Genomic DNA, 26689 nt, shown 5'->3' on the forward strand with positions numbered 1-26689 from the left:
AACTTTGAAGCCGACCATTTCGGGGCTCCTGGGTGGTGCAGTTGATTTAGTGTCTGACTCTTGGTTTCAGCTCAGGTCATGACCTCAGGGTCTTTAGATTGAGTCCCATGTCAGGTCCATGCTGAGCAAGGAATCTACTTGGGTTTCTTTCTCTTTCTCTGTCTCTCTTGCTTGAGGTCTCTCTCAATAAATAAATACATAAATAAATCTTAAAGGAAAAGAAATTTCTTTTTAATTATCAGAAAGGAAGAGAAGCTAAGGAGGGTAGGTAATGTGAGATGGGTCAGGTGGGTCTGGTGGGATGGTTGCTATGTTTGAGCTTTTTAATGTTAGAGGTTCTTAGAAATGCCGAGAACTGGGATGGACGTGAGATTCACAGCCGAACATTCTGAAGTCCATTCAGGTGCCCCCAGCCTCACCCTGCCCATTTCAAAGATGGAGCGCATGCCCTCTGAGAAGGTTGGTATGGAGTGCCAACAAGATCCTGGATGTCCAGAGGGCGTCTGGGGGGCTCAGTCGGTAAAGCGTCCGCCTTCAGCTCAGGTCATGATCTCAGAGTCCTGGGATCGAGTCCCACATCAGGTTCCCTACTTAGTGGGGAGTCTGCTTCTCCTTCTCTCTCTGCCACTCCCACTGCTTGTGTGCTCTCCCTCTCAAATAAATAAATAAAATCCTAAATAATAGTAATAATAATAAAGGATCCTGGGTGTCCAGTCCTTTCTTGTGAGTCAGGTGCTGGGCAGGTCTCAGCATGGACCTCATAATGGCCAACGACAAGAGAGAACCACCTTCTGATAAAAAGGAAGGCCACGTATTCTTTACCAGGGACTGAGTTCTTTTTCTGTTGGGTACACGTCAGGTCATCTGGTGACCAGAGTCTCCGTAGCTTCCAAGGCCATGTGTAGGCCCACCATGAAGCCAGCTCAGCCCGTTGATGCTTTCTAAGATGCGGAGATGTGTCCCATTTGTAGGCAGAACCTTAGGGGGTGGCTTCGCTCGTGGGGCCTAAATGTGAGCCAGCATATTTATTCTGTGGATGGAGAACGCGTGTCCGCTCAGCTTTGCGCTCTGACCTCCTAACGCTCCATCCCAGTTAGACTTGTGACGGCAAAGCTCCTGACTGGGTGGCACAAGTGCTGTTGGCCTGTGTCAGGCTTCTACTCCTGGGCCCGGGGACAGGCCTTGGGGGTCTGTGAAGCCCTGAAGCGGAGCCCCGAGGTCTGTGTACCTGTCGCGGGGCTCCGGAGGGCCCAACACTCTCCACTGGTTCTCTGTGACCTCTCACAGTGGAAGAGCCCTGCTCCCCGGGCCTCGCCCTGTGGCGCCATGTTTGGTCCTCAGCGAGGGTTGTCGCCATCTGTTGCCAATCGTCTGTTCTGTTCTGAAATGGGGTGGGGGGGTTCCTTCCTCCCTCACACACTGTATTTGTTTCATAAAGAGGTATCTCGGAATTCCAGATTCATGGAGACATCTTAAGATCACAGGTGGAGCATCACCCAGAGAGCCTCTTTCTACGGTCGAGATGATTCCATTTCTCAGCTTCTTACTTGGTGGTGGCACCGGCCGCCAAGTGACAAGTTCATCAGTGCACGTGGAGCAAGCCCCCGAGAACTGTCTTTGGAGGGGCCGGAGCTGGAAGGAATTTCCCAGACATCCGGATGGGGCAGCAGAGAACTCATCTCATTCTCTCTTAGGTGGTGTTTGCTCCTGGGCTCTACTGCTGTGTGTTCCCAGCCCCTGGAGATTTGGAAGTGGATTCATTTGGAAAAGTAGCAGCTTAAAGAAAGGCCTTTATTGGGTTTTTGTCCTCGAATAGAAAACACCACTGAGCCTCTCAGAGAGAGGCAGCCTGCCTCCCGGCCTCCTGCCTCCCACAGAGGCTGCCCACCGCCCACCCACAGGCTCACCCATCCGCCCAGAACTGGCCTCATTGGACCAGAATTCTAACCAGAACCTGCAGTGATAGTGGCCTACTCTCAAAATTTATTTTTAATTTTTATACATGTGGACACAAAAACCTAAATTCTCGTCTGTTGATGATGCTTCTTGGAGGAGCACCCACATCTTGCGGCTCATTCCCACCCCGGCTGCTCTGTGGGAAGCTACAGCTTACATGGGTGAATTCACAATCCATTAGTGCCAGGCCCTTGACCCACCTCGCCCCAAAAGTGAAGGCAATCCTTGCTGATACATCTTTCCTCATTTCTATCCCGTTCCCCCGCTCTTCATTTTTCCTTTCTTCAAAATGGCTTTGAATATCTGCTGTTTTCATTCCTGCTGTCCCCTTCCCATTCGGGTGCACAGAAGCTCATTTATTTTGTATCTATCTTCTTTTTTTTTAGGATTTTACTTACTCATTTGACATAGAGATAAAGAGAGGGAGAGCACACAGCAGGGGTAGCAGGAGGCAGAGGGAGAGAGAGAGAATCTCAAGCAGACTCCATGCTGAGCATAGAGCCCGGCACGGGGCTCGATCTCACAACCCTGAGATCACAACCTGAGCCGAAACCAAGAGTTGGATGCTCAACCGACTGAGCCGCCCAGGCCCCCCTATTTCGCTCATTATTAATGAGAGAACCAGGCAGGTGTTACCATTGGTTCAGCGGAGAAGTCAAAAGAACTTAAGTTCCCTTGGAATGAGGCAATGTTGATATGAATTTTTGAAGAGGGCAGGAAGCTGACACACACACACCGCAAGTGGTAGGAATGGTAGGAAGTGGAAGGGGAACCCGCAGACCTTGAGCTTCCACTGGAAAGTGTTTCTCTGCATACCTGTGGTCAAGGACTGTATGGCATTGCTGTGTTGTTATTTATGATTCACAGAGCTGCAAAATATTTCAAAGATGTGAAAAGCCTGCAGTCCACTAACTGGAAGGAAGCACTCTATACAATGCAGCTTTCCCCTTTTTGCTCATTCTAAATTTTTTTTTCAAGTTTTGATTTAGTTTTTAATAGCGGTTTAATGCCTTTCTTGAATTACTGGTTTAACTTAAATTTTGAAAAAAATGTAATATATTAATACACATACCATAATCTTCAATAACAGGGAGAACATTAAGAAAACATTTAGCAAACATTTTTACATTCAAACCTGGATATTAAAATAAATGCATTGATTACTTTGAATCACTGTGTATCAAACCTCATGATTCACATTTTGGGATGGATTCTTTTCTGAATGCAATACCTAACTTTTGATAATTTTTAAAAATTAATATTTGATCAGATAATGTAAGTCAAGGGATCCCTGGGTGGTGCAGCGGTTTGGCGCCTGCCTTTGGCCCAGGGCGCGATCCTGGAGACCCGGGATCGAATCCCACGTCGGGCTCCCCGTGCATGGAGCCTGCTTCTCCCTCTGTCTGTGTCTCTGCCCCTCTCTCTCTCTTTCTCTCTCTCTGTGACTATCATTAAAAAAAAAAAAAAAGAAAAAAAAAAAAAAAGACTCTAGACTCTCTCTTCCGGGATACCTACATATATTTTAAAAAGAAAAAAAAAAAAAGATAATATAAGTCAAAATGAAGACAATCAATCCTTTAAAAGGACACACTATTTGTCCATGTAACAACAGCTTCAAAGTATTTTTGGACAATTTGATACCTTCATTCTAAATTTCTTTACGTGTTCTTACATCAGTCTTTGACAGGCTCACAGAGACCAAATCTGTTTTTAACATGTTCTGCTGGGAAGCACAGTCCCCCCATGGCTCTTAACACATCTTCGTGCCACTTCTCTCCTACATTTGACGTGGCTTTTCATTGCCTCAGATCAAATCCAACTTCTGTTTAGCGTTTCTTCATTTACCCACGTACCCTTCGTTCGTCTAACAGCAGCTTAGTGTTGCCACCATGATAATAAGGCACAGCCCAGGTCTCAAGCCCCTTGAGCACCGTGAGCAGCAGATAGATAGAGGTCATGCTAAGAACTCTGCATGCATGTGCATGTGTGCACACACGCATGTATTTGCCAGAGGGTGCTGGGAGGGTGGTGGTCATGAGAAGGGAGCAAGGATTGCTGACCCAGAATGGGGAAGGGATGAGTGTCCTATAAGTTTTTTTAGGGGGAGGGGGACTGAGAAGAATATTCTAGAAGGAGGGAAGTTCATGGGGGAGGTTGGAGAGAAACTTCAGGACACATTTGAGGAAGTGCAGGTGCCTGCCCACAGCTGGGATGAAGTAGGGTTGGGGGAGTGGTGAGAAAGGGAGGTGGGGACATGGGGGGCCCTTGGAGAGAGGCCATTGCTTTGCCATCCCACGTGGAAGGCTGTGTGGGTGGAGAGCTGGGGAGATGTATAGGCTCAGCCAGCCAGTTTTCCAAACTTTTTTTTTTTTTTTTAAGATTTTTATTCATGAGAGACACAGAGAGAGAGGCAGAAGCACAGGCAGAGGGAGAAGCAGGCTCCCTACAGGGAGCCCAAGGCGGGCCTGGATCCCAGGACCACAGATCATGACCTGAGTCAAAGGCAGACACTCAACCACCGATCCACCCAGGTGTGTGTGTCGCCCCCCCGCCCCCGCCAATCTTTCTGACCTGATTTTTTACCATTCTTCCAAAAAAAAGTCTTTAGTCCAGGCTAAATGACCCAGTCACTGTGTTACATTCGTAAACTTGGCTCTCGTTTCTTCTTGACTTCCAGCTGTCGGTGGAAGTAGCTCAAGGAAGCTTCAGTCATCCCCAAGGACACACCTTCTGGGTGCTTCTTTTCCACACTTCCCACTTTGAGCCGAGCATGCAGGATCTGTAGGTCAACTTCTGTTGCATAGAATTTCTCTCCAAATTCACAGTAAGCCCCTGGAGGGCAGGAATCCTTCCCACAAATAACAAATTACCCCCCCCCCCTCACCAATTTCTTAATCATCCATGATAAATAGCTCACTCACATTCCTAGTCTGTTTTTTCTTGCTACTACCTAGGAGAGAGAGAGAGACATTTGGGGTGTCGCAACCTGCCACCATGTCTTGGATGCCTGGGAATGCAAGGGAATTTTAGTACTGATTAAAGCCAAACAATAAGCAAAAGAATTCAACCACATGCAACAATAAAGACAGGTAATCATAATAACAGATATACATCACGACATGATATATAGTATAAATAACAAGGTAGAGGTGCCCAGGTGGTTCAGTGGTTGAGCATCTGTCTTCAGCTCAGGACGTGATCCTGGGATCTGGGATCGAGTTCCGCATCGGGCTCCTCACAGGGAGCCTGCTTCTCCCTCTGCCTGTGTCTCTGCCTCTCTCTGTGTCTCTCATGAATAAATAAATCTTTAAAGAAAATAATAAATAATAACATAAATCAGCGAATGAGGATCATTTTTCTCATTGTCATGAACCGGTGACCACTTATTAATTAGGCCAGGTGGCCATCACGGGTGGCGCGTCCAAAGTCCGCTAGGGAGGGGCGCCCACAGCTCGGCTCTGTCCTGCAGGGGAAAGAAGGAATCCTGATTGTACGTCACTTTTGTCCTCTGCTTGAGCATGGCATGCAAGTTGAAGGCCTTCCTTGTGCCCATGGCCTCCTGGTGTCATTGTGTCACCTAACGTCACAGGTGTGCTGATACATAAATACTGCTCCAGAATTCACTCCGGGCGTCAGGATACTGTGACCATCCCCATCTTCCAGCCTGGCGCAGGCGGTGATCGTTCATCATTCTAGTCCTTCTTGCACGTTTGCACCGCGGCCTCCAGCCCTTTAGCATCAGGCACTGCCGGCTCATCTCCTTGCATTTGTTCACGTTCACGTTCGCGGAGCATGTTGCTCTCAAGTACTTCCTGGGCCCGTGTTTAGCTGTTGTCTTGTGTTTTCTTTTGAAGATAAAAATCTTGAACACTCACAGCCCAGACGGATACCAACAAAACACAGAGGGCAGTCCGATTCCACCGAACGTTTGGTGCTTAGAAATAGTCCTCAGGCTTAGAAATAGTTACGGGGTTAGTTTTCCGCTCAGGCTAACGCAGGGTAAAAGGCTAATCTCCCTGGCAATTCCTAGCTGCTCTGTCACCAACCATCTCGTCACTTGATCTGCTTGGTGCTTATGGTTTTGTTCCCTTGTGGGCCTTGCTGGGTCGGGCAAGAGAACGCTTTGTCTAGAAGCAAAGAATTGCCAGCGATTTTAAGACTCACCCAGTCAAGCAGGAAACTCCCAGAGAGTTTCATCGAATGTAAAAAGTCACGATGAGACGCACTCACACGGAAGCGTTGCTTCAGCCTCTGGCACGTTCCATCTTTCCTGTCTCTGGACATGAAAGGCTCAAGCAAGGGGGGCTCTGTAATCTCTAACAAATTAATTGATTCTTTATTAAAAAGAAGAAGAAGAGGAAGAGGAAGAAGAAGAAAGAAGAGGAAGAAGAAGAAAAAGGTTGACCATGACAATGGATGGCTGAGAATTTGGGAGGTTGGATGTTTCACCTGCTGAAAATGGACTCTGGTGAACTTCGATATTTCCCAAGCTGAGAATCCCAACACGAGTGTGGGGGGGGACTTGGGTGGGTGTCCTTGCAGTTTCCATTGGCAGTGCCTTTCCCCTGATGTCCTGGAGAGACCCCTTCCAGGCCGCCTCCAGCCCTGGGTCACACCAACAAGGAAGAAGCACGGCCTGGTGACGCTAAGGGGTGTACGATAAGAATCAGCATTTTTTTCCTTTGTCAGCATTTCTCTAAGTGCCTAGGCTCCCCTGGATGTTCTCTCTGGGTGGAATGTCCTCCTTTTCCTCTCTACAATGTCCCTGAGCTATTTAAAGCCTGTGATAAGGGAAGTTTATTTGTACTCATTTCCCTTTAGTTTAGGCCTCACTTAAACTTCTGTCTCAGAATCTTTATTGACCTCATTCACTTTATACGGTTTCACTTGATCACCATAAAATGGGGTTCTGTTTGTTGAGTAGAAGGGAAGCGGAGAGCAGGATGGAGCCGTTGTCCTGAACTTAAGTCAAGGGTTGAGTGCGATTTCTCTGGTCCCAAAACCCTACCGGCCGCACACCAAGGAGGCAGGAAGGTAACGGATGACATCAAGTCTTCACTCCGTAGATCTGGTTTCGGCCAGCTGGGTTGTTTCTTTACATCAGCCTCAGGGGGACCCCTGCCCCTGAACTGTGGCTGTTCTGCTCCTTGTAAGCGTCATCCTCTGCTGTGTTAAAAAGAAAGAGAGAGAGAGAGAGAGCAGGACGCCTGGGTGGCTCAGTGGTTGAGCATCAGCCTTCTGCTCAGGTCGTGATCCTGGGGTCCTGGGATTGAGTCCCCACAGGGAGCCTGCCTCTCCCTCTGCCTGTGTCTCTGCTTCTCTCTCTCTGTGTCTCTCATGAATAAATAGAATCTTTTTTAAAAAAAGAGAGGGAATCCTTCCAGGTAGGTTTATTCCTATTAAAGAAATATTCCTGCTTCTTTTCCCATTCTTCTTTGGCTTGGAGCATCACATTCATTCAGTCAAGTCAACCCAAAAAGTGCTTGATGTTCCTTTGTGCCCAATGTTCCTAGCCAGCCCCCCCAGCCCCCCCCCCCCCCCCGCCCCCGCAAAGGTCCCAACTTGAGATCATAGTGCAAGTGAAGAATGAAAGGAAGCCAACACTCCTTCAAATACTTGTTTAGTTGTTTGTTTGTTCTAAAGATTTTAAGTAATGTGTACACCCAGCATGGGGCTTGAGCTCACAACCTCAGGCCAAGAGCCGCGAGCTCCATCGACTGAGTCAGCTGGGCACCCCTCAAATACTTGTTTTTTCACATGAACTTTTGAATTTGAGAACCAGTTTGGTGTTTGTCTTTAGCAGTATTTCCCTAGAAACACCCCTAGTATCTAAGGGTATCTAGGGCTGTATGTATCCAGATACTAGATCCCCCTAGTATCTCCTTGGGCATCTGCCAGAGGAGATAGGGTGGGATTCATTCCACATTATCCTTGGGCAGGGTTTTCCTGCTTTAAGGGGCTACTCACCTGCAAGCTACATTTGACTTTATTTTTAATTTTTTTGTAAACTAAGCAGGACAGTATTTCCATTTTAGAGATGAAGCAAGACAGCTCAGAGATGATAGGCATCTTGCCGGAGACCACACAGCCTGGCCTTGAACTCTGCTTTTCGTTCTCCTCCACCAGGTACCAGGCTACTTACTTAGCAAGTGGGTGCATAGATTTAGGGAGTGTTTATCATTGGCCTCTGATTTATATCCTAGGGGTTGGTCTATGCTGGCGCCCCACCACCACCACCCGGGTGCAGTTTATGCATATTAAGAATCATCAAGATAACTAGAGGTTCTACTTCACCCCTGCCACCTTGGGCCAAACACTGCTGGCCGGGAGAGGAGCTGTTAGAGGGGTGGTATGGGGAAGGTGGGTAGTAGAGGGGTCATCTTCTAGAATCTCAGCACGGAAAGAACATCCTTTTAGACCAACCCATTCACTTTTTTTTTTTTTAATGTTATTTATTTATTCATGAGAGACACAGAGAGAGAGGGAGGCAGAGACACAGGCAGAGGGAGAAACAGGCTCCCTGCGGGGAGGAGCCCCATGCGAGACTCGATCCCAGGATCTGGGATCACCACCTGAGCCGAAGGCAGACCCTCAACCACTGAGCCACCCAGGTGTCCCCCAGCCCGTTCACGTTTATAAGAGGGAAACTGAGCCTGAAGCTTTGAGGGCCTGTCCAGGGCCTGAGGCTCCTGTCGGGGGCAAGGCAGGGACCGGAACCCAGGGCTCTGACCCAGCACCAGAAGGCCCCCTCCCTGGCCCCGCGTGTCCTCTCCCAGCCTCCCTGTGGGGGGTAGTGATTTTCCTCTGATCTCTGATCTCTGATCTCTGGGCCTGGCCGAGCCGAGTGCTTCAGAAGCTCCAGAAGCTCGTGGTGGAGGCCTGTTTCCAGACTTGGGCAGCGGTTGCCCCAGGTCGTCCCTGCCCCGGGAAAGGAGCCTGCGACAGTGTCCCAGCCCCAGGGACGGGCGGCCAGCCCGGCTCCACACGGGGGATCCCCGAAGCAGGAGCCGGGATGCTGGAGCTCCGGGGCTTCCAGCGCGTCCTGCTCTCCTTTCCGCATCCTCTGCTCTGCCTCCCACCGCCCAGCCGCCCCGGGGCAGGGCTGAAACTTACTTTCTAAAAAGTCTGCTTTCCCAGAAAAGTCTTTTTGTTTCTAAGGATCAAAAATTGTGTGTGTGTTTCCGGGAAATGGGACGCAGATGACTCCGATTTCACAGGATCGGTCCCCAGCACACAGTGAGGTCCAGTAAACTCGAGCAATGCCCCGGAGAGCTCATCACAAAGGGCTATTAGCTTTTAATTGAAACCCTCCCTCCCCCCCACCCCACCCCACCCCCAGCCCCTTCCAGGAACAGGAACTCAGGCCTTTGTGAAGCGAGGCTTCTGCCAAAATAAAAGGCATCTTGAGTCGACCCAGAGGAGTGAGATGCTCTTTTGCGTCCCACCCCCTTATGGCATTCAGGGGGCTTTTCATTTTCTGAGCAGTATTGAAATTCTAGGACAATGGAGGCCAAATCCTTGTAGTGGGGGTTGGGGGCCGGGGGTGGAGGAAGAAGAGGGGAGGGTTGGGAGAGGAGGTCTGGGGGAGGCTAGCCTTTGTTAGCTTTTTTTTTTCCGTTTTCTACCCATTACATAAAATAAAATAAAATAAAATAAAATAAAATAAAATAAAAGGCCCTGGGTGAGGGGGGTGGAGGGGAAGGCCCAGTAAACTTTATCATGAATAATGACATCACTTCCGGCAGGACATCCCCATCCAGCTTTGGGGGGAGAGACCCTGAGAACAACAGACTGTTTACAATTTCATTTTAAATTATTTTTAAACCCTCCCTGAGGAGTTCTTTGATATGCAAACAGTCTCTCTCCACACACACACCCCCCCCCCACAATGGAGATAATTATTTATGGAGATGCGGCTCTTTGAAGGGGAGGTCTATCGGGTGGGCTTTGAGCTTCCAGAGGACAGGAAGAAGGTTCCAGATAAGGAGGGGCCAGGCTGATAGGGATCTTGCTCCCACCCCTCCTCCCTCCAGGGGAAGAAAGCGCCTTTAAAGAAGAAACTTCCCCAGAGTGACAACCTCTTAGTTCGAGGCTCACTGGCGTCTCCAGCATTGGCCACAGTCAGGGTTTCCAGAAGTTCTTTCCTGGTCTCTCTGTAGGAGAGTAAAGGGGAGGGATAGGCTGCAGCTCGTGTGAGTGAGTGAGTGTGTGTGTGTGTGTGTGTGTGTGTGTGTATGAGTGAGAGAGAGACAGACAGACAGACAGACCCCCAGAGGTGCACTGTGATTTATATGGTCGCAAGGTAGCAAGACACCAGGGAGGTTTCTGGGGTGCTGGATATTTAGGGTTGGTAGCCAGGCCTTCAGAGAAGGTAAGAAGGGCCTTGCCCCACACTTGTCAACCACACAAACAGCAGTGATCAGGGCTGTGATGACCCTGGGGCCTACTCTTTCTTGCCCCTGGGTTTTTCTATTGAAAATGCTTTTATTATTTTTTTAAGATTCTATCTATCTGTTTGTCTGTCTGTCTATCTATCTATTCATTCATGAGAGACCCAGAGAGAGAGAGAGAGGCAGAGACACAGACAGAGGGAGAAGCAGGCTCCATGCAGGGAGGACTCTATCCCAGGACCCAGGGATCAGGCCCTGAGCCAAAGGCAGACGTTCAACCACTGAGCCACCCTGGTGCCCTTGAAAATGCTTTAATTAAGCCTTAGGCCTCAGGTACCAAGTGCCCACGGAAACCTCGGAGAGACCACCCCCTCCCTGCAACCTGCCAGCAACTTTTCCCTCCAGGACTTGTCTGGCTTGCTCCCCTCCCCTCCCCACCCCCAGGTGCCCTTCTTGTCCCTTCAAGCTGGCTTCCCAGTGATGGGAAGACTGAGGCACTCAGCACTGAGCCTGAGATAAAGCCCTCAGCTTCCCTCTCCCAGGCCCTGGCTCCCTCACTTCCTTCCGTTGGGAGTAGAGGGGCCAGGGCAGCCCCAGCTCCGCCAGAGGGGTGCAGAGCAGTTGAGACACTCCAGTGACCCAGGATGTCCTTTCATAAAATAAGAGGGTTTTTTTACATGTATTTTAAAGGCAGAAAGCTCCATATTTTCATCCCTTGTCTTGCATGTCTTCGGTGAAGCTTGTGACCTTCTAGAAGTCTCAGTTTTCCTTAGGACTTCGATTTTCCTTTTATTCTGGGGGGTTGGGAGTGGTGGTGGGGAGTGAAGGGCCAAGCTGCTGTGCTCCTTGCACCCCAGGAAGAGCCCTCAGCTCAGAGGGGAGATGAAGCATAGAAGGGCGGTGGCGAGAAGGGGACACCCAGGGTCGTGGCCCAGGCTGGGGCGGGTGAGAGGCTGGACCCCCCCGCCCCGCCCCAGGAGAAATCCACAGTCCACAAAAAAAGAAGCCAAAGACATCTCAGTGTTGTGATTATTGTTGTGGCTTGAAGTACATTTTATTTTTGAGACCAGTTTGGAATTTTGGTGCAAAATTGAGGGGAAGGGGCCTGGGCTTGCTCGTGGTTGTACGCCTCCCCCACCCCCCACCCCCCACAGGTGCAGGTGTGCCCCCACTACACACATCGCCCATCAACGAGGGACATTTCTTACAAGTGATGAAACCTGCCTGGACATGTCACAGCATCCCGGGTCACTCTTGGCGTGCGTGGGCCTGGACAAACACACGATGGTCATGTATCCACCTTCTTGGTACCAACGCAGACAATTTTCGCTGCCCGAAAATCCTGGGTGCTCCCCATCGGCTCCATGTCCTGTCTCCCCCATCTCTGCCGATCCCAGTGCTGTCCAGTTCAGCTGCTGATGGCCTGTGGGTTCATCAGGGGGCCTTCTGCTTGCTTTTACCTTATGAAGGTGACATCCTGTGTTTCCTAGATGAGGGGGGGCATCTTGGGAGTTCAGAAAATGTGGGGTATTTCTACAACCAAGTGAGGACATCATTCTCCCAATGGGGGAAGAGAAAGGGGCAGGCCACATGTTCGAGGCTCTCCCTGGGTTTTCTTCCGTCTGGGTGGGAGTCGGGCCCTCCCCACGCACTATGGCTTGCAGCTTTGTCTCCTCTCCATGCCTTCACTCGCATCTGCTGTGCACAAACGTCTCCGGCATCTGCTTGACTTTGCTGAGGTTACATCCATTTCGATAATCTGCCTTTTTATTGTTGTGTCATTTGCCAGTTCAGACAAGAAGTTCAGTTGCCGGACCAGGGGAGCCAGGGATGTCACGCCCGAGGAGACAAAGAAACCGGGGAAGGAGAATGAGGGCCTTGTCACAATTCTCGGGCTTTTGAGGGCTTCTCTGGTGCAGCCGAATTTCCTGCTTCTTGAGGCCTGAGGGTGTGTTTTTAATTGTCTGTCGGCTTTTAGCAGGGACACAGGACAGCCAGGCCGAGACTGGGGATGTGCATTTGTGAACTCTGCTTCTCCTGCCCTGACCTCCAACCCCCTGGGGCTTGGAGGGAAGGTGACTCTGCAGGTGGCGTGGTCGCCTCCTTCACTGTCTGGCGCAGACCCAGGCAGACAGGTATCCCTGAGTCCTGGGGCTGGAGATTCTAAATCCTCATACCTGATTGGGGCCGCCCTCCTTACCTTATCACGATGAGAAAAGCCAGAAAGGGCCCAGCGGTGATTTTTTGACATACTTCATCTTGGTTTCATGGGTTTTTTGGGGTGTTCTTTTATTTTTGTCTTAAAATTTTTATTTATTCATGAGAGACACAGGCGGAGGGAGGAGCAGGCTCCCTGTGGGGAGCCTAAATGTGGGACTCGATCCCAGGACCCCAAGATCACGACCCGAGCCAAAGGCAGATGCTCAACCACTGAGCCACCCAGGTGCCCTATGTTTTTGTTTTTAAGAGGAGAGATGTTGAGTTCATTCGAAGCCACAAGCTTTGGCACAAGCATCCGTCAGGCCTTCCGGTTAGCTGTGCTGTCCTTCACCGGGTTCCCTCTCTTCTGTTGACGTCAGCTAATGCTATCTGACTTGTGCTGCTGCGGGTCAGGCCTTATCTCCCTCTGGTTCTTCCAGTTTGCCTCTTGCCCCACTGGTAGCCTGGTTTGTGTTCAGTGACTCACTCTGAGCGTGCATCTCCGTGCACACGTGCATTTAGGGGCTCGAACCTCCTTTCCTTCTCTTTGCAGTAAACCTGGACCATATTTTATTTGCTGTGATAATGGTAACTCTCTGCAGGATGGAAGCTGTCAGGTGGAACCCTTGCTGGCTCTGGGACCGAGTCCGCTTTCCTCGGAAGGTATGGGACCCCCTAGACTCACCCTAAGCCTGTGACACAGACACGAAGTCTCAGAGTCGCTGAAGGACTTCCATTTGGTTCGCAGTATTGTTCGAGGGGAATGGAGTTTTTGGACCATGTGGCTGTCTGTCCCCTCACATGGTGTCTCCACGGAGGTGGCCAAGTGTGTGACATGTATATGACAGGTTCCGCAGGTTTCACTGAACACTGATTTCCGACCCTGGCTGCACATGAAAACCATCTAAGCAATTGCCACGTTGGGGCCCCCTGCGCCGGGGGCCTCATTCGGGGGGTGGTCTGTGATGAAGCCCGGGCTTTTAGTTCAGAGCCCTCCGTGAGCCTAGTACGCCACCAGGATGTAACCAGCCACCCCAGAGGTGGCACCTGGCTTTCTCATGAATATCCACAAATAAGTCGAAAGCCTGCCATACCCCCTCCAGACCCACCCAGGGCTTAGGCCCAGCTCTTTGGGGTCCCTGATGGTCCCAGAAGATCACTGTGCTTGGCGTTGCTGGATTTGGACGGCTGACATGCCTGCCTTGCCTCTTCAGTTTCATTAAAGAAGTGGGGTCCTGTCTGCTTTCTGGGGTGGGTGATCCTAAGAGATCCAGGGCGTCTTAGGCTCGTCCGGAGGGCAGTTCTCACAGCTGCGAGCCTATGTCTTCCTCAGACTGGCACCTGAGACGCTCTCCACGGGTGGCTCAGTGGTTGAGCATCTGCCTTCAACTCAGGGCATGATCCCGGGGTCTTGGGATCGAGTCCCACATTGGGCTCCCCACAAGGAGCCTGCTTGTATCTCTGCCTCTCTCCTCTCTGTGTGTCTCTCACGAATAAATAAGTAAAATCTTTGAAATAAAAAATTTTTTTTAAATAAATTAAATTTGAAAAAATTAAAGAAAAGTTCTCTCAACCCGCATTGGCATCAGGAGCACCCGATGGGGATAAGGTTTCCTTGCCTGCCCACCTAATAAAAAGGGAAGGAGGGCCCGGGGCTGCTGGAGGGGAAGAGCTGTGCCCACAGTCGCTAATATCCCATATCCCGGGCAGCTCCCTGCCGGAGAATGGGAACCTTGGAGGTCTATTGTTTTGAAATCTGACTCATATTTGAACAATTAACGATCGCAGTCATCTGGTTCTAGCACTGAAATACCTATTATTAAGATCCTAATCTATGGGCGAGAAAAAAAAAATACAGGTGTCTATTTAAAGGGAGGACAGGTGTGTGTGGCTCCGGGTGCTCTTCGTCGTGTGCAGCAGAATCGGGAGGGCGAGGGGTGGAGGGGAGGCCGCGGAGGGCCCACGGGCCGGCCTAGCCGTCCACCTGCCGCCCCGACCGGCCCCCCTCTCCCCTTGGGCCGGATTCTTCCTTAGTAAATTGGGGATTGCAGGCCCCACCTCAAAGGCTCGCTGCGAGGATTAAATCAGATAATGCACGTGGAAGTTTCTCCAAGCGCCGTATAATTATGAGCTGTGACGAGCAGTTTGAGAAACTGGCTTTCATAATGAGCCGCTCAATTAAGCTGCAGCCTCTCTGCTTGGCCCCCGGGAGGCCCGCCTGGGGCTGGAGGGGCCGCGGGGCTGCTGCGAGGGGCTCGCGGGCCCCACTCGAGGGGTCTTGGCCTCCGCCGGGTCCTCGTCCTTTCTTCTTGGAACCACTCGTGCCCAGAGGGGTTTGAGTGTTGGGCCGGGGCGCCACGCTGGGAGGAGGAAGAGAATGGGAAAGGCTTTTGCTCCTCTGTTTGCACATTTATATCTGCTGTGGATAAAGATCACTTATTAGAGAATATATGTTTTATGATGAGAACGTGTATCTGGTGGATATAATTAGAGACCTGAAAATTAGGGGCACCTGGGTGGCTCAGCGGTTGAGCGTCTGCGTTCAGCTCAGGTCGTGATCCCGGTCCCGGGATCGAGTCCCGCATGGGGATCCATCCCCCTCCTCCCCGCCTCTCCCTGCAGGGAGCCTACTTCTCCCTCTGCCTGTGTCTCTGCCTCTCTCGTGAAAAAATAAATAAAATCTTTAAAAAAGAGAGAGAACTGAAAATTAATTTATCACTCATTTTTAAGAGTCCGTGTTTTGCGACACCCATCGCTATAGGCAGCTCTTTAAGGAATATAATTACTAAATTATATAATATATATAATTTATTATATGTTATATATAATTACTAAAGTATATTCCTTAAAATATATAAATTATATTCCTTATAAATTATTAAATTATACTAAAAATAAGGAACCGTGACATTGTAGATATTGAATAGTGTTTGCCTTCAAATGCATGTTTAAGAATTAGAGAATGAAACAAGAAGGAAGCAGCCGAAGGGGGAAGGGGAGGACCCATCTGCAGGCTCCCAGAAGGTTCGGTGCCAGGGGTCCCCACCCAGTTCCCAAGCTGTGTTCCCACCGAGTGGCTATTGGCTCTGTCTGAGCGCAGTGCCCACCATGGAAAAACCCCTGGAAGCCAGCAAAGGGGGGTTTGGGAGGCACCTCAGGAACGATGGGGAAACCCAGGTGTGCGTCTTCCCCATCAGCCACTGGTTGCAAGCACGCACTCCGAGGGGAGAGCCTCCCAGAGCCTCCAGCGGGCACGGGCTGCATGGTCTCATCACAGCAGGAGCCCCCTGGCTGTCATTTGCACAGTCACAGAAAGTCCTGGGGCCATGCACTGCTTTCTGACATGTGTGCAAGTTCCAGACCATCCTGGGGGGAGGGCTCCCTTTGGAGCTGGCACCCAGAATGGCTTGGGTGCCCATAAGCCGTCAAGCTCAGGAAATCTGTCCGCAGTTCAGGGAATCTTTCTTTGTGGCCAAGGAGGCTTTGCCTTCAGACTGGAGGACAGTGAGTCTCCCCCGTTTCCTTTTTACCAGGTCTCTCGTGTGCTCACTCATTGCCCGGGGCCCAGCGAGCCACTGAGGGTTTACTGCCAGGCCTTTCTTGAAGGACAGGGAGGAGAGGGAGAGGGAGAAGCAGAGAACCCGACATGGGGCTCGATCCCAGGACCCTGAGATCATGAGATCCAGGACCCTCGGATCAGGACCTGAGCCGAAGGCAGACCCTTAACCGGCTGAGCCCCCCGCAGGCGCCCCTTGATAACATGTTCTTGACTCCAGCTAGCGACCGGCTCAGTACCAAGGCTGGCGGAACAGTCCTCTCGAAACCCTAGGTGGTGGGCATCATCATTTGGCCCATGGTTCAGATGAGTAAACTGAGGTACACACAGGTAAGATGACCTATCCAGGGTGACACACCATCCATCAGCGGGGCTGTGGAAAGTCGAACCTGGCAGCCTGACTTCAAAGCCCTACCTGAGGACAGACCCCCCCACCCCCACCCCTACCTCTCTGTCTTGGCCCTGAAGAACTTTGGGGGTTAGATTTCCTTTCATAGTGGTGGTAGCACGTGGGTCCTGAATGTTCAGCCGGTGGCAGATGGCTTAACGCAGGGGAAAAAAAAAAAAAACAAAAACGCTTGGACTTTTATCAGACTCGACCTGCTTTTGGGTGAAATGCAAAATCTGTTGAGCGCCAGGAACTCTCTCTAATCCTCGCTCACATTAGCCCGATGACACGGCTACATTCACCTAAGTGGGTAATGGGCAAAGTGGGTCAATCCAGCTTTAGCTTAAGCAGGGGACGGCTGTGGTGCTGCGAGGCCGTCCTTTAGGGAGAACCTTCTTGCTCTGGTTTGCTGTGGAGGGAGCTCTTGCAGCGTGGGGCCCTTTCAGCCTCGTGCGATAGAGCACTTGGTATCATCATTTCACAAACGTGCTCAGGACCGGAGATGTGGTCTCGGGAGATGAGGGGTGGCTCGAAGCTGGAACTTGAGAATGTCCTATTGAGAGGTAAATATTTGGTCAGAAATGATGTGGGGGGGCGGGGAGAAATGATGTGGAAATTGTCTTTTTTTACTATTAATTTCCGGGCCTGTAGAGAAAGCAGTCAGAAATCACTTTCGAAGTTAATGGAAGATTGTGCATCTGTGCCCGAAACTTAATCACCAGTACACACACACACGTGCCCAACTGTGTCCTACCATGTGCTCTAAGTTCTGGATCGAATACGGTTAATGCTGATCACCACCGTCCTCCTAGGTGATCGTTTCTAGAGAGCATCCGTTAACAGACCAGGTGTCCAGCATGTTCCAAGCATACGATGATCATTATTTTACTCCTCGTTAATCTTCCGTGACAAGGAGGTGTACTGTCTCTTATGTTTTCACAGGTGAGGAAAGGGAGGCCCAGAGAAGTTAAGACAGGTATTCGAGGTGACCCAGCTTAAATGTGGCAAAGCCAGGATTTGAACCCCGGGCAGTCAGATGTCTGAGCCCACTTCCCTTAGCAGTTAGGCTGAAAGGCCCTGGCTTTGCAGACCTCACTCACAACAACTGAATGCGGCAGGTGGACACTCTTCCCATTTCCCATGATTGAACGCTCAAGTTCAGAGAGCAAATAGGGCACAACCTTCCACGTCCGTTTATGTTGTCCGTGGGAACTGCCACCACGAAATTGCTTTCTGGCGCCAAGGTCGTGGCCTGCACCCCACCTCCACCCCAGCTCCTAACAGTTTTGTCTGCATACTTTGGTTTGAATGAATGCCGTGATAGCAATCATACGAGTCTTTTTTTGTTGTTTGTTATGGAATCTAAAGTATTTCTGAAAGCTTCTAGGGTTGGGTCTTGGGGATTTCCTCCTGGCAAGTTTGTATCGGTTTATGGTTCCATCTGATTTCACCTGGTTTTTAGGCTGCCATGTGCGTGCGTGTGTGTGTGGTGGCCTTGGGGTGTGCTTTTCTGCAGTAAAGGCATTTTTGCCAGTGGTCACTGTGCTGAAGCGGGTACCACACGGCAGGGCCGGGAGGACATCTCCCTTCCCAGGCCCAGGCTTGGTGAACATGTGAGGGCAGGGTTGTGAGGACGCATGAGCAGTAAAATCTCTGGGAGCCCCAGGTGTCAGAAGGGGTCATATCCAGAAGCCAAGAGCCCATGTTCTGACATCAGATGCTTGGGGCAGGGGTACCTGGTGACTCAGGTCTTGATCCTGGGGTCAAGTCCCTCATCGGGGTCCCTGCAGGGAGCCTGTTTCTCCCTCTGCTTGTGTTTCTACCCCTCTGTATGTCTCTCATGAGTAAATAAATAAAATCTTAAAAAAAAAAAAAAAAAAGATGCTGGGGGCAGTCAAAAAGCTGGACACCTGAAAAAATAAATTTCATTTGCATTTCTTCCCTCTTTCTACCACCGTCCCCCTCTAATAAGAGTGAGCCAGGATGCAAAGTGTTGCCATTGACACATGTGCCCAAAAGAGGTGTGACACCTTCTGAGTTGAGTTTGCTCTGCTTGCTTCCCCCCAGGGACCTGATGCCGAGGACCCTGGACGGGCAGATCACCATGGAGAAGACGCCCAGTTACTTTGTCACCCGCGAGGCGCCCGCGCGCATCTCGGCCATGTCCAAGGACACCAAGCTCATCGTGGTGGTGCGGGACCCGGTGACCAGGGCCATCTCGGACTACACGCAGACGCTGTCCAAGCGGCCCGACATCCCCACCTTCGAGAGCCTGACGTTCAAGAACCGCTCGACGGGCCTCATCGACACGTCGTGGAGCGCCATCCAGATCGGCATCTACGCCAAGCACCTGGAGCACTGGCTGCGCCACTTTCCGCTCGGCCAGATGCTCTTCGTGAGCGGGGAGCGGCTCATCAGCGACCCGGCCGGCGAGCTGGGCCGCGTGCAGGACTTCCTGGGCCTCAAGAGGATCATCACCGACAAGCACTTCTACTTCAACAAGACCAAGGGCTTCCCGTGCCTCAAGAAGGCCGAGGGCAGCAGCAAGCCCCACTGCCTGGGCAAGACCAAGGGCAGGACCCACCCCGACATCGACCGCGACGTGGTGCGCAGGCTGCGCGACTTCTACAGGCCCTTCAACTTGAAGTTCTACCAGATGACCGGCCAGGACTTCGGCTGGGACTGATGGCCCCCGCGGCCCTGGGACCTCCCAACCTGGCTTACATATCCAGAGAGATTATATGTATGTAAAATGTACAGAAATCTATTTTATAATAATTTATTTTTAATTCATAAGCAATTAATTCACTAAGCTGCCTAGCCACACTCTGTAGAGAGTTAGCCTCATGCTCTGTGAACATTCCAAAGTGTTTGCATCTTTTCTTTCCCTCACGATGGATGGTGCTTCCATTTCTTTTTGTGTTTTGTTTTGGAGTTTGTTTTTTGTTTTTTGTTTTTGGGGTTTTTTTGCCCCTCCCCCGTTCTATTTAAAAAAAGAAGAAAAGCACAACTTGAGATTTTGGTTGTTACGGGTATGCAGCCTTCGATCGCTGTCTGAATTCACTTGCCATCTCCTCGGGTCTTGGGTCTTGGGTCTTGGGTCTTGTGCCCAGCTTCTTTCCCTCATTGGAACACCCAACTGCCCCCAGCAATGTGGCTCTCTGAAGGGTCCTGTGGCACATCGCAGCCTCCTGCCTGGGTGTCGACATGTCCAAAGATGTAGACGCCAGGCCCCAGGGCTAGGCAATCCCCCCGCCCTCCCCGCGCCCCCCTGATTGTGCCCAGCTCACAGGGGCAGGGAAGTCACTACCTTTGCAAGGATACGCGCTTCCTATCTGGAGTCGGCATCCCAGGGACCATGGACTGCAGTTTTTAATTTCAAAAGATGGCCTCTGCATCTTCTGCCCCAGTCCCTAGTTCATTAAGCAGCTTGAAGTGTATGCAGGTGTTCTTGCCCCGTCTTGCCCAGGTCACATGTGTGAGACACTTGGGTGCTGCTTTAGACCTAAAGACGACCTCTCATTTGCACGAGTGCACCACGCTCGGTTCTCCAGGCAGACAGTTCTGCTTCGACACACCAAAGAATCCCCTAGGCTAGCAGAAGCACCGGCACAAACCCACGGGGGCCAGGGGTCAGGACCCACAGGTGTCAGGTGCATCCCACACCATCAGAGTCCCCCACTTAAGGTGCTGCTGGGTGCCGAGCCAGCCCACGTGGGGCACATCCCAGTAGAGTGAGCACCTCATTGGGCAGAAAAGACAAAGAGTACCAGAAAGACAGGCAGTCCGTCAGAAGAAGAGAGTCCCTGGCTCGTTGCTTGATGTCTGGAGCTCTCCTCGAAATTCCTGGCTCCTCGCCGATGGGCAGCACAGTCTGTAGCCAATAGCCAGACAGCAAGAACCAAGTGTGGCTCTGGCACAGACAGGCTGGGAAAAGAAAGCTGGCCCATGTTACCTGAAGGCGGCCGAGCTGACCCTTGTGAAGATGTTTGAGCTAGATCCCCAGCAGGAAGGCTGCCAGCGTAGCCACTGTGGATGCAGATTGCTCTCCCCACCCCTCCCAGTTGAGAGAGCCCTTGGAGATTATTTTTGATGACTGGCCTGTGGCCGTCGGGGAACCATATAGCAAGATGACACAATGAACATCCTCACTCTATCCCGTTTTCTTAAACCAGAATGCTTCTCCCCTAAAAGAGTTTTCATTCGAGTTGCTAGTTTGAGCAAGGCATGTGTGAGGAGATACACACATCATCCAGATGGTTGGGGTGTGCTATTTGCAAAGACCCTTTTGCACATTGGATGGGGATAACTTGCCCGACAGAGCAAGAGAACACGCATGAAAAGAGAGAGAAAATCCTTCATCTCTCCAAACTGAGGTCACTGGTCTGTGAGTGATGTCCTGTTGGTAATCTGGTTTGCATCTGCCCACACGTGTGTCAGCCCAGACGATGACTAGCGCACACCAAGCAGCAAAACGATCATCGAGGATGGGCACGGGGCGCTCTGTGCATTCATTCCTGAGATACTCCGTTCATTTCAGAGCTGAAGTCCCAGCCTCTCCCAAGTGGTGCTCAAGCGCCCACCGAACCCTGCTCCGCCCGCCTTCTGGCCACTTCGGTGCCCCGGCACGGCTCATGCTGTAGGATTGCAGAAATTCAGAGGAGGGTGTGCGACAAAGCAGTAGGAAGGCTTGCACACGTTTTTCCTTCCCCTCTGGGTCCCCGTCTTCTTTCCAAGCGGGACAGTTTTGATTAAGTTGTTTATCCCCTGCCTTGCAAGGGAAACAGGAAGTCTTCCGATAGAAGAAGGGTCACTGAGTCATGAACACTGAAGTGAGTCAAGATTCTATTCTGGGTCAAATCCTTGAATCCAAGCAGATGTTGGTCATTAGCAAGGACGGACCAGTGCACGTTTTTCTGTAGAAGACAAATAAATGAAAGCTGCCGTGCATCTCTTCGTAGGGGCCTGATAGCTTACAGTTCCTGACCCTTCCAGACGCGACATCTGCCCGGCGGATACACCCCATCATATGATAGTTATTATAGGAGCCCGAGCACACACATGTTCCTCCTGCCGAAGGTAAGCGACGGGTACAATTCAGCCTTGAGTTCCTGTTCTAGCAATCTCCAAGGCCACCAGCTTGAGTCCTTAGCTGCTAGAAGACAAACACCCAGTTCACGTTTTGGCACTTTGTCCCAGGGCACGCGTGGGTTTCTTTTTTTCCCAATTTACAGGAAAAGCTCTGATAATACTCTGGGGAGGGGGGTGGTTCTTGATTCCTCTCCATTTTCATTTGCTCGTTAAAAAACAAAAAGATTAGCAAACAAAAATTGGAGGTTTTCATGGTCCTGGTGTTTGTGCTGTAGTCTGGTAACCTGACGGGTGGTCCCTGGAAAGCTATTTTAGGTATAGTGATGGAATAATAAATACTTAATTTGGATGATGGAGGAAGGGACATGGTCTCTTTCGTGGGATTTTTCTTTGGAAGTCATTTTGAGTGACGGATATATACTATTGGATCTTTGGAGAAATCATTTCAGACCTTTGGAGAAATATTTCAGGCCAGGATATTTATAAGAAAGGAAAATGGAAGGTTCCAGTAGACTAGAAATACTTTTAGCGTGTATCTCAAATGCTGACACAGACATCTGTGTCATTTACGCTGACACAGACATCCGTGTCATTTTTCTTTTCCAGTTTCTCAAGAAGGAAGGTCAATGAAACCGAAAAGGTGTGGTTAGAATTCTTTTTTTCACTTTCGTAACATTAATTTATGACTGCGTTCGTTCAGCCCAGTAATCTGAGAAATACTGTGCAAATTCTAGCAAGTGTGTCTTCTATAACCTGGATGTTAGAATAGCCAATATGTACAAAAAGATTAAATCAAGTATTTTGTCCTATGTATAACACAAATTACTTTTACACAGAGAAAGATGTTTCTAGGAAAAAGAAATTCTGGTAATTCATACTATTTCTTTGTATGAACAAATAAAATTTATTTTACCAACTTGTGGGTGCTTTCCAGTTTTCTTGTGTGTTGCGGATGGACAAGGGAGTGCTGGATGATTCTGAAACTCATCACATGCCTGCACATGCACATGCACAGTCATTCTGAGGGCAGGTTGATCTTGTCGATTTCCAAATGGAACCAACCTGCAAATACTGGGGGCAGATTTTTTGTAAATGACTCTGAAGGTTATGAGATCATGGGAAGGGCCCTGCCCCCGCCGGAGGAGCATTCATGCCACCTCTAGAACACCAGGACCACCATGTGCTACAGGTCTTCAGAGCCTCAGGCTCCGGCCAGGGTGGTGGTGGGAGCTGCCACCGAGTATGACAAAGCAGAACATGGATACAAGCTGGGTGATTTGGGTGATGGTAGCAGCCCCTCCTCACATACACAGTTGCATGGAGATCCTTATCCTTGAAACAGTAGAAAAAATATTTAGACAAGACAATGTTTCCATATCCTGAGCCCATAGTAAGAGACCTGTTTTGTTTTGTTAAGATTTTATTTATTTTTTCATAAGAGACACAGGCAGAGGGAGAAGCAGGCTCCCTGCGGGGAGCCCGATGCAGGACTTGATCCTAGGACCCCGGGATCATGACGTGAGCCTGAGGCAGACGCTCAACCACTGAGCCACCCAAGGCGCCCCAAGACCTGTTTCTTTTGTCATGACGTACCCTCTGCATCATGATGATTATTTATGGTCTTAAACATTTGATTCGTCCTTATGTTTTGCTTTATTTTGTTTTTCAATTTTCCATGGAGATTAATTCTAGTTTGGTACACCTCTGGTTGAGTTTTAGAGTAGCAGACACCAAATGGATAAATAAAGGCTCATATCCGGAGAGTTCTGCTTTCTTTATATTTTTTAAACCACTCCATTGAGGTGTAATTGGCCTAAAACTGAGTACATATTTGATGTATATAATCCAGTGAGTTACATGGTGAATGTTCACTCAAAATCCTCACCATTATCAATGCCATAAGTATAGCCACATCCTCCAAAAGTTTCCTCCCACCATCTTTATTTTTTTGTGATAACATTTCACATGAGATCCACCCTCCCAGCAAATTTTAATTTGAAAAGGGAATGAATATGTTCAATCTTAGGTGAAAAGCTATTATCTCCTGCCATAAAGAGGAGGTAACCAAAAAAAGAAAAAGAAAAAAACAAACAAACAATGAAACCAATCAATGCTAATACTTTCTAGCTAGATCTGACTCAAGCCAGGTTTGTCATGGGCTCACCCACTGCTCCTGGCAATGGTCACTCCTGGTGAAGACTAGCACTTTGCAAGTTAACATCATTCCTGGAAGAGTGGAGAAGAAGAAGGCAGGAGCTGCCTGATGCTATTTGGTGCTGAATCCATCAATACCCAAAATGGGAGCCCTACCACCCCACCCCACCCCACCCCGCCGATATCTGGTAGCCCGGGGGGGGGGGGGGGTGGCGGGTAGCACTGGGTTTTCTCGCATTTTGGAAAACACTGTGATTCACACCAAGAAAACATCTTGTAGTCTAGCATTCTGGGAAGGCAGTGAAAAAACCCACCCCAGCCAAGTGGAGAATGCTAGGGAGTCAGGCAGGAAACAAATCTTCATTGACATTTGGTTTTCAACACCCAGGATCAAACCTGGGAATATGCTACTAGGTGATGTACGTGTGGGCCTTGAATGCCGACCTGACTTTGCACCTGTCCCATCAATTTTCTGCTTTTTCTGCAGAAAGGTAATACAGGGATCCCTGGGTGGCGCAGCGGTTTAGCGCCTGCCTTTGGCCCAAGGCGTGATCCTGGAGACCCGGGATCGAATCCCACATCGGGCTCCCCGTGCATGGAGCCTGCTTCTCCCTCTGCCTGTGTCTCTGCCTCTCTCTCTCTCTCTCTCTCTCTCTCTCTCTGTGACTATCATAAATAAATAAAAATTAAAAAAAAAAAGAAAGGTAATACAACGGATGGACTAAAAATCTACTTACTCATTAACCTGAGGGCAGTTTAAAGAAGTGGTTTATAACTGCAGACAAATACTGGAGTGACCCAGAGAGGTCTTAATAAAATACAGAAGCTCTAACACCCCTTAGACCAATTACATCAGAATCTATAGGGGGTGAGGCCCCAACATTGGTAAATTCAAAAAGCCCTCCCCCTCCAAGCACAGACTTTGAGGGCATTACGCTTCCTGAACTAAGTCAGACCAAGAAAGACAAATACTGCATAATCTCACTTATCTGTGGAATCCAAAAAAGACAAAGTCAGAGACACAGAGCAAGGGGTGGTTGGTTACCAGAGGTTGAGGGGTAGGAGAAATGGGGAGATATTGGTCAAAGAGAACAAACTTCCAGTTATAAGATGAACAAGTTTAGGGATATAATGACTATCTAATGTGATTGTAGCTGATAATACTGTATCGTATACTCCAATATAGCACGAAGAGGGTTGGTCTTAAATGTTTTCGCCATAAAGAAGAAATGACAGTTATGTGATGGGTGGAGGAAGACTATGCTGGAAATCCACTTGAGATTTATAGATGCATCAGGTCAACGAGTTGTGTACCTTAAACATACACAAAGTTATTTGTCAATAAAATCTCCATAAATCCGGGAAACATTTCAAATTAAAATACTGTAACCCAAAAAGCTCCCTAAGCTAGTCTAAACATATAGCCAAGCTTGAGAGCAATGGTTTCTGGACCACTTCAGCATCTCCTGGGAACCTGATAGGCATGCCAATTCTCGCACCCAGCCTCGGACCGACTGAATCGGAAATGCCTGATTTAATAAGCCCGCCAGCTGATTTTGATTCATGCAAAAATTTGAGCGTCACTGTGTTAGAGCAGAGACCTCAAATCATTTCATATCATTTTGAAACTAGAGACCCTTGGATCTCTAATCAAGCACATTGTCTTCTGTACCAGACTTCCACCAATCAAGGCAATTACTAAGCTGTCACTCCTTATAATTCTGGGTCTCCTTTTGGAAAGTCTGGATAGGTAGCGCTCTCTGCACTTCAAATAGTGGCCACTGCTGCCTGGCTTCCCTCACTCTGCTGGGTCCTGTTTTTTTTTCAGGCAGCCCTCATGCTGTCATCTCTAAGATAGTCCTGAGAGGGGAACAATAGGCTGATGCAGGAGAGCTAAAATCCTTTAAATCCCCAACTTCACCTGACCTTCTAGATTCAATCTTCAACAATATATTCCCAGCATTCCTCTGATTGTGATGATTCCTTTTTATCCTTCACAATGGACTCCCCAGACAAAGCCCAGTGATGTAAGGCTAGAGATTCCATCTAGCCCTCATGTTCCCAGTTATGAGTTGATCTCAACCTAGAGTTCCTAATAGTAGCATCCAGTTTCATTTTTCTGTTCTCATTCCTTTTTATGATTCCAAGTATGAAAGATGATAGAGTAGTCTTGTTGCACAAAATCGGCTGTAGTAATGGATCTGCATACTCAAAGCCTGTACCCACCCACCCCCACCCCCCATTTGAGAGCTTGGCATCTTTGGCTCTATGCAACAGTCTAGTTTTTGTGTGTAAACTAAAAGTGACTAAATGACCCCACTGCAGTTTCTTAAAAGCCACAGAAGATCCTCCCCCACTGCGCCAACAGCTGTGTGAAGGGACTAGAGGCTCCTTCGTTTTCCTTTTTACCCCTCAGTTCCTCCCCTATCTTGCAACCCTTGGTGCATAGAAGCTGTTCTAATTCCCCTGCAGAATCTAGACTGCACATGCTTCCTCTTTGGATATATTGAGCAAGAGAAGATATAATAGAGGACACCAAGATTCTGTTGGAAGCAGCAAACAGCAGAAAGTCTCTGCAGTTCCTTGAGAAGGGGAGGTGTCTGATGAGAGGAATCTCAGAGACGTTTATTTTGGATCTAGTATTTGATACAAATCGAAGCAAGAAGAGTCTGGAGTCATCGTTGGGCTCATTCATTCAATAAATATTTATTGAGTGCTTACTGCTGCTAGAGGCACAACCCTAAATACAACGCACTTCCTGCTTTAAGGAATTCACATTCCAGGCGGGAGCTGGAGGATGTGCACAGATACAACGGGAGGAATGAGATCCGACATGGGCCATGATGAGGTGCTCTGGGAAATCAGGTCAGGAGTTCCTAACCTGATTCGGGGCAGAGGAGAGGGAGGGCCTTACCTGAAGAGCTTGCAGGATGTAGCCAGGCGATGGATGGAGAG

The 26689-nt window shown here is 49.5% G+C and overlaps 1 protein-coding gene across 1 annotated transcript in view; it reads left to right on the plus strand.

Annotated features, from left to right (window-relative positions):
* The window catches only part of LOC489516 (heparan sulfate glucosamine 3-O-sulfotransferase 3B1), a 42369-nt gene extending 19869 nt beyond the window's left edge, over positions 1 to 22500 (plus strand). Inside the window, exon 2 of the mRNA XM_038536946.1 lies at positions 18557 to 22500. Coding sequence (XP_038392874.1) covers positions 18557 to 19175 — 619 coding nt within the window. The 3' untranslated portion in view covers positions 19176 to 22500. The remainder of the gene's footprint in view (positions 1 to 18556) is intronic.
* Positions 22501 to 26689: the final 4189 nt, after the last annotated feature.

Source organism: Canis lupus, chromosome 5 (genome assembly GCF_011100685.1).
Source record: "Canis lupus familiaris isolate Mischka breed German Shepherd chromosome 5, alternate assembly UU_Cfam_GSD_1.0, whole genome shotgun sequence".
Lineage (NCBI taxonomy): Eukaryota > Metazoa > Chordata > Mammalia > Carnivora > Canidae > Canis > Canis lupus.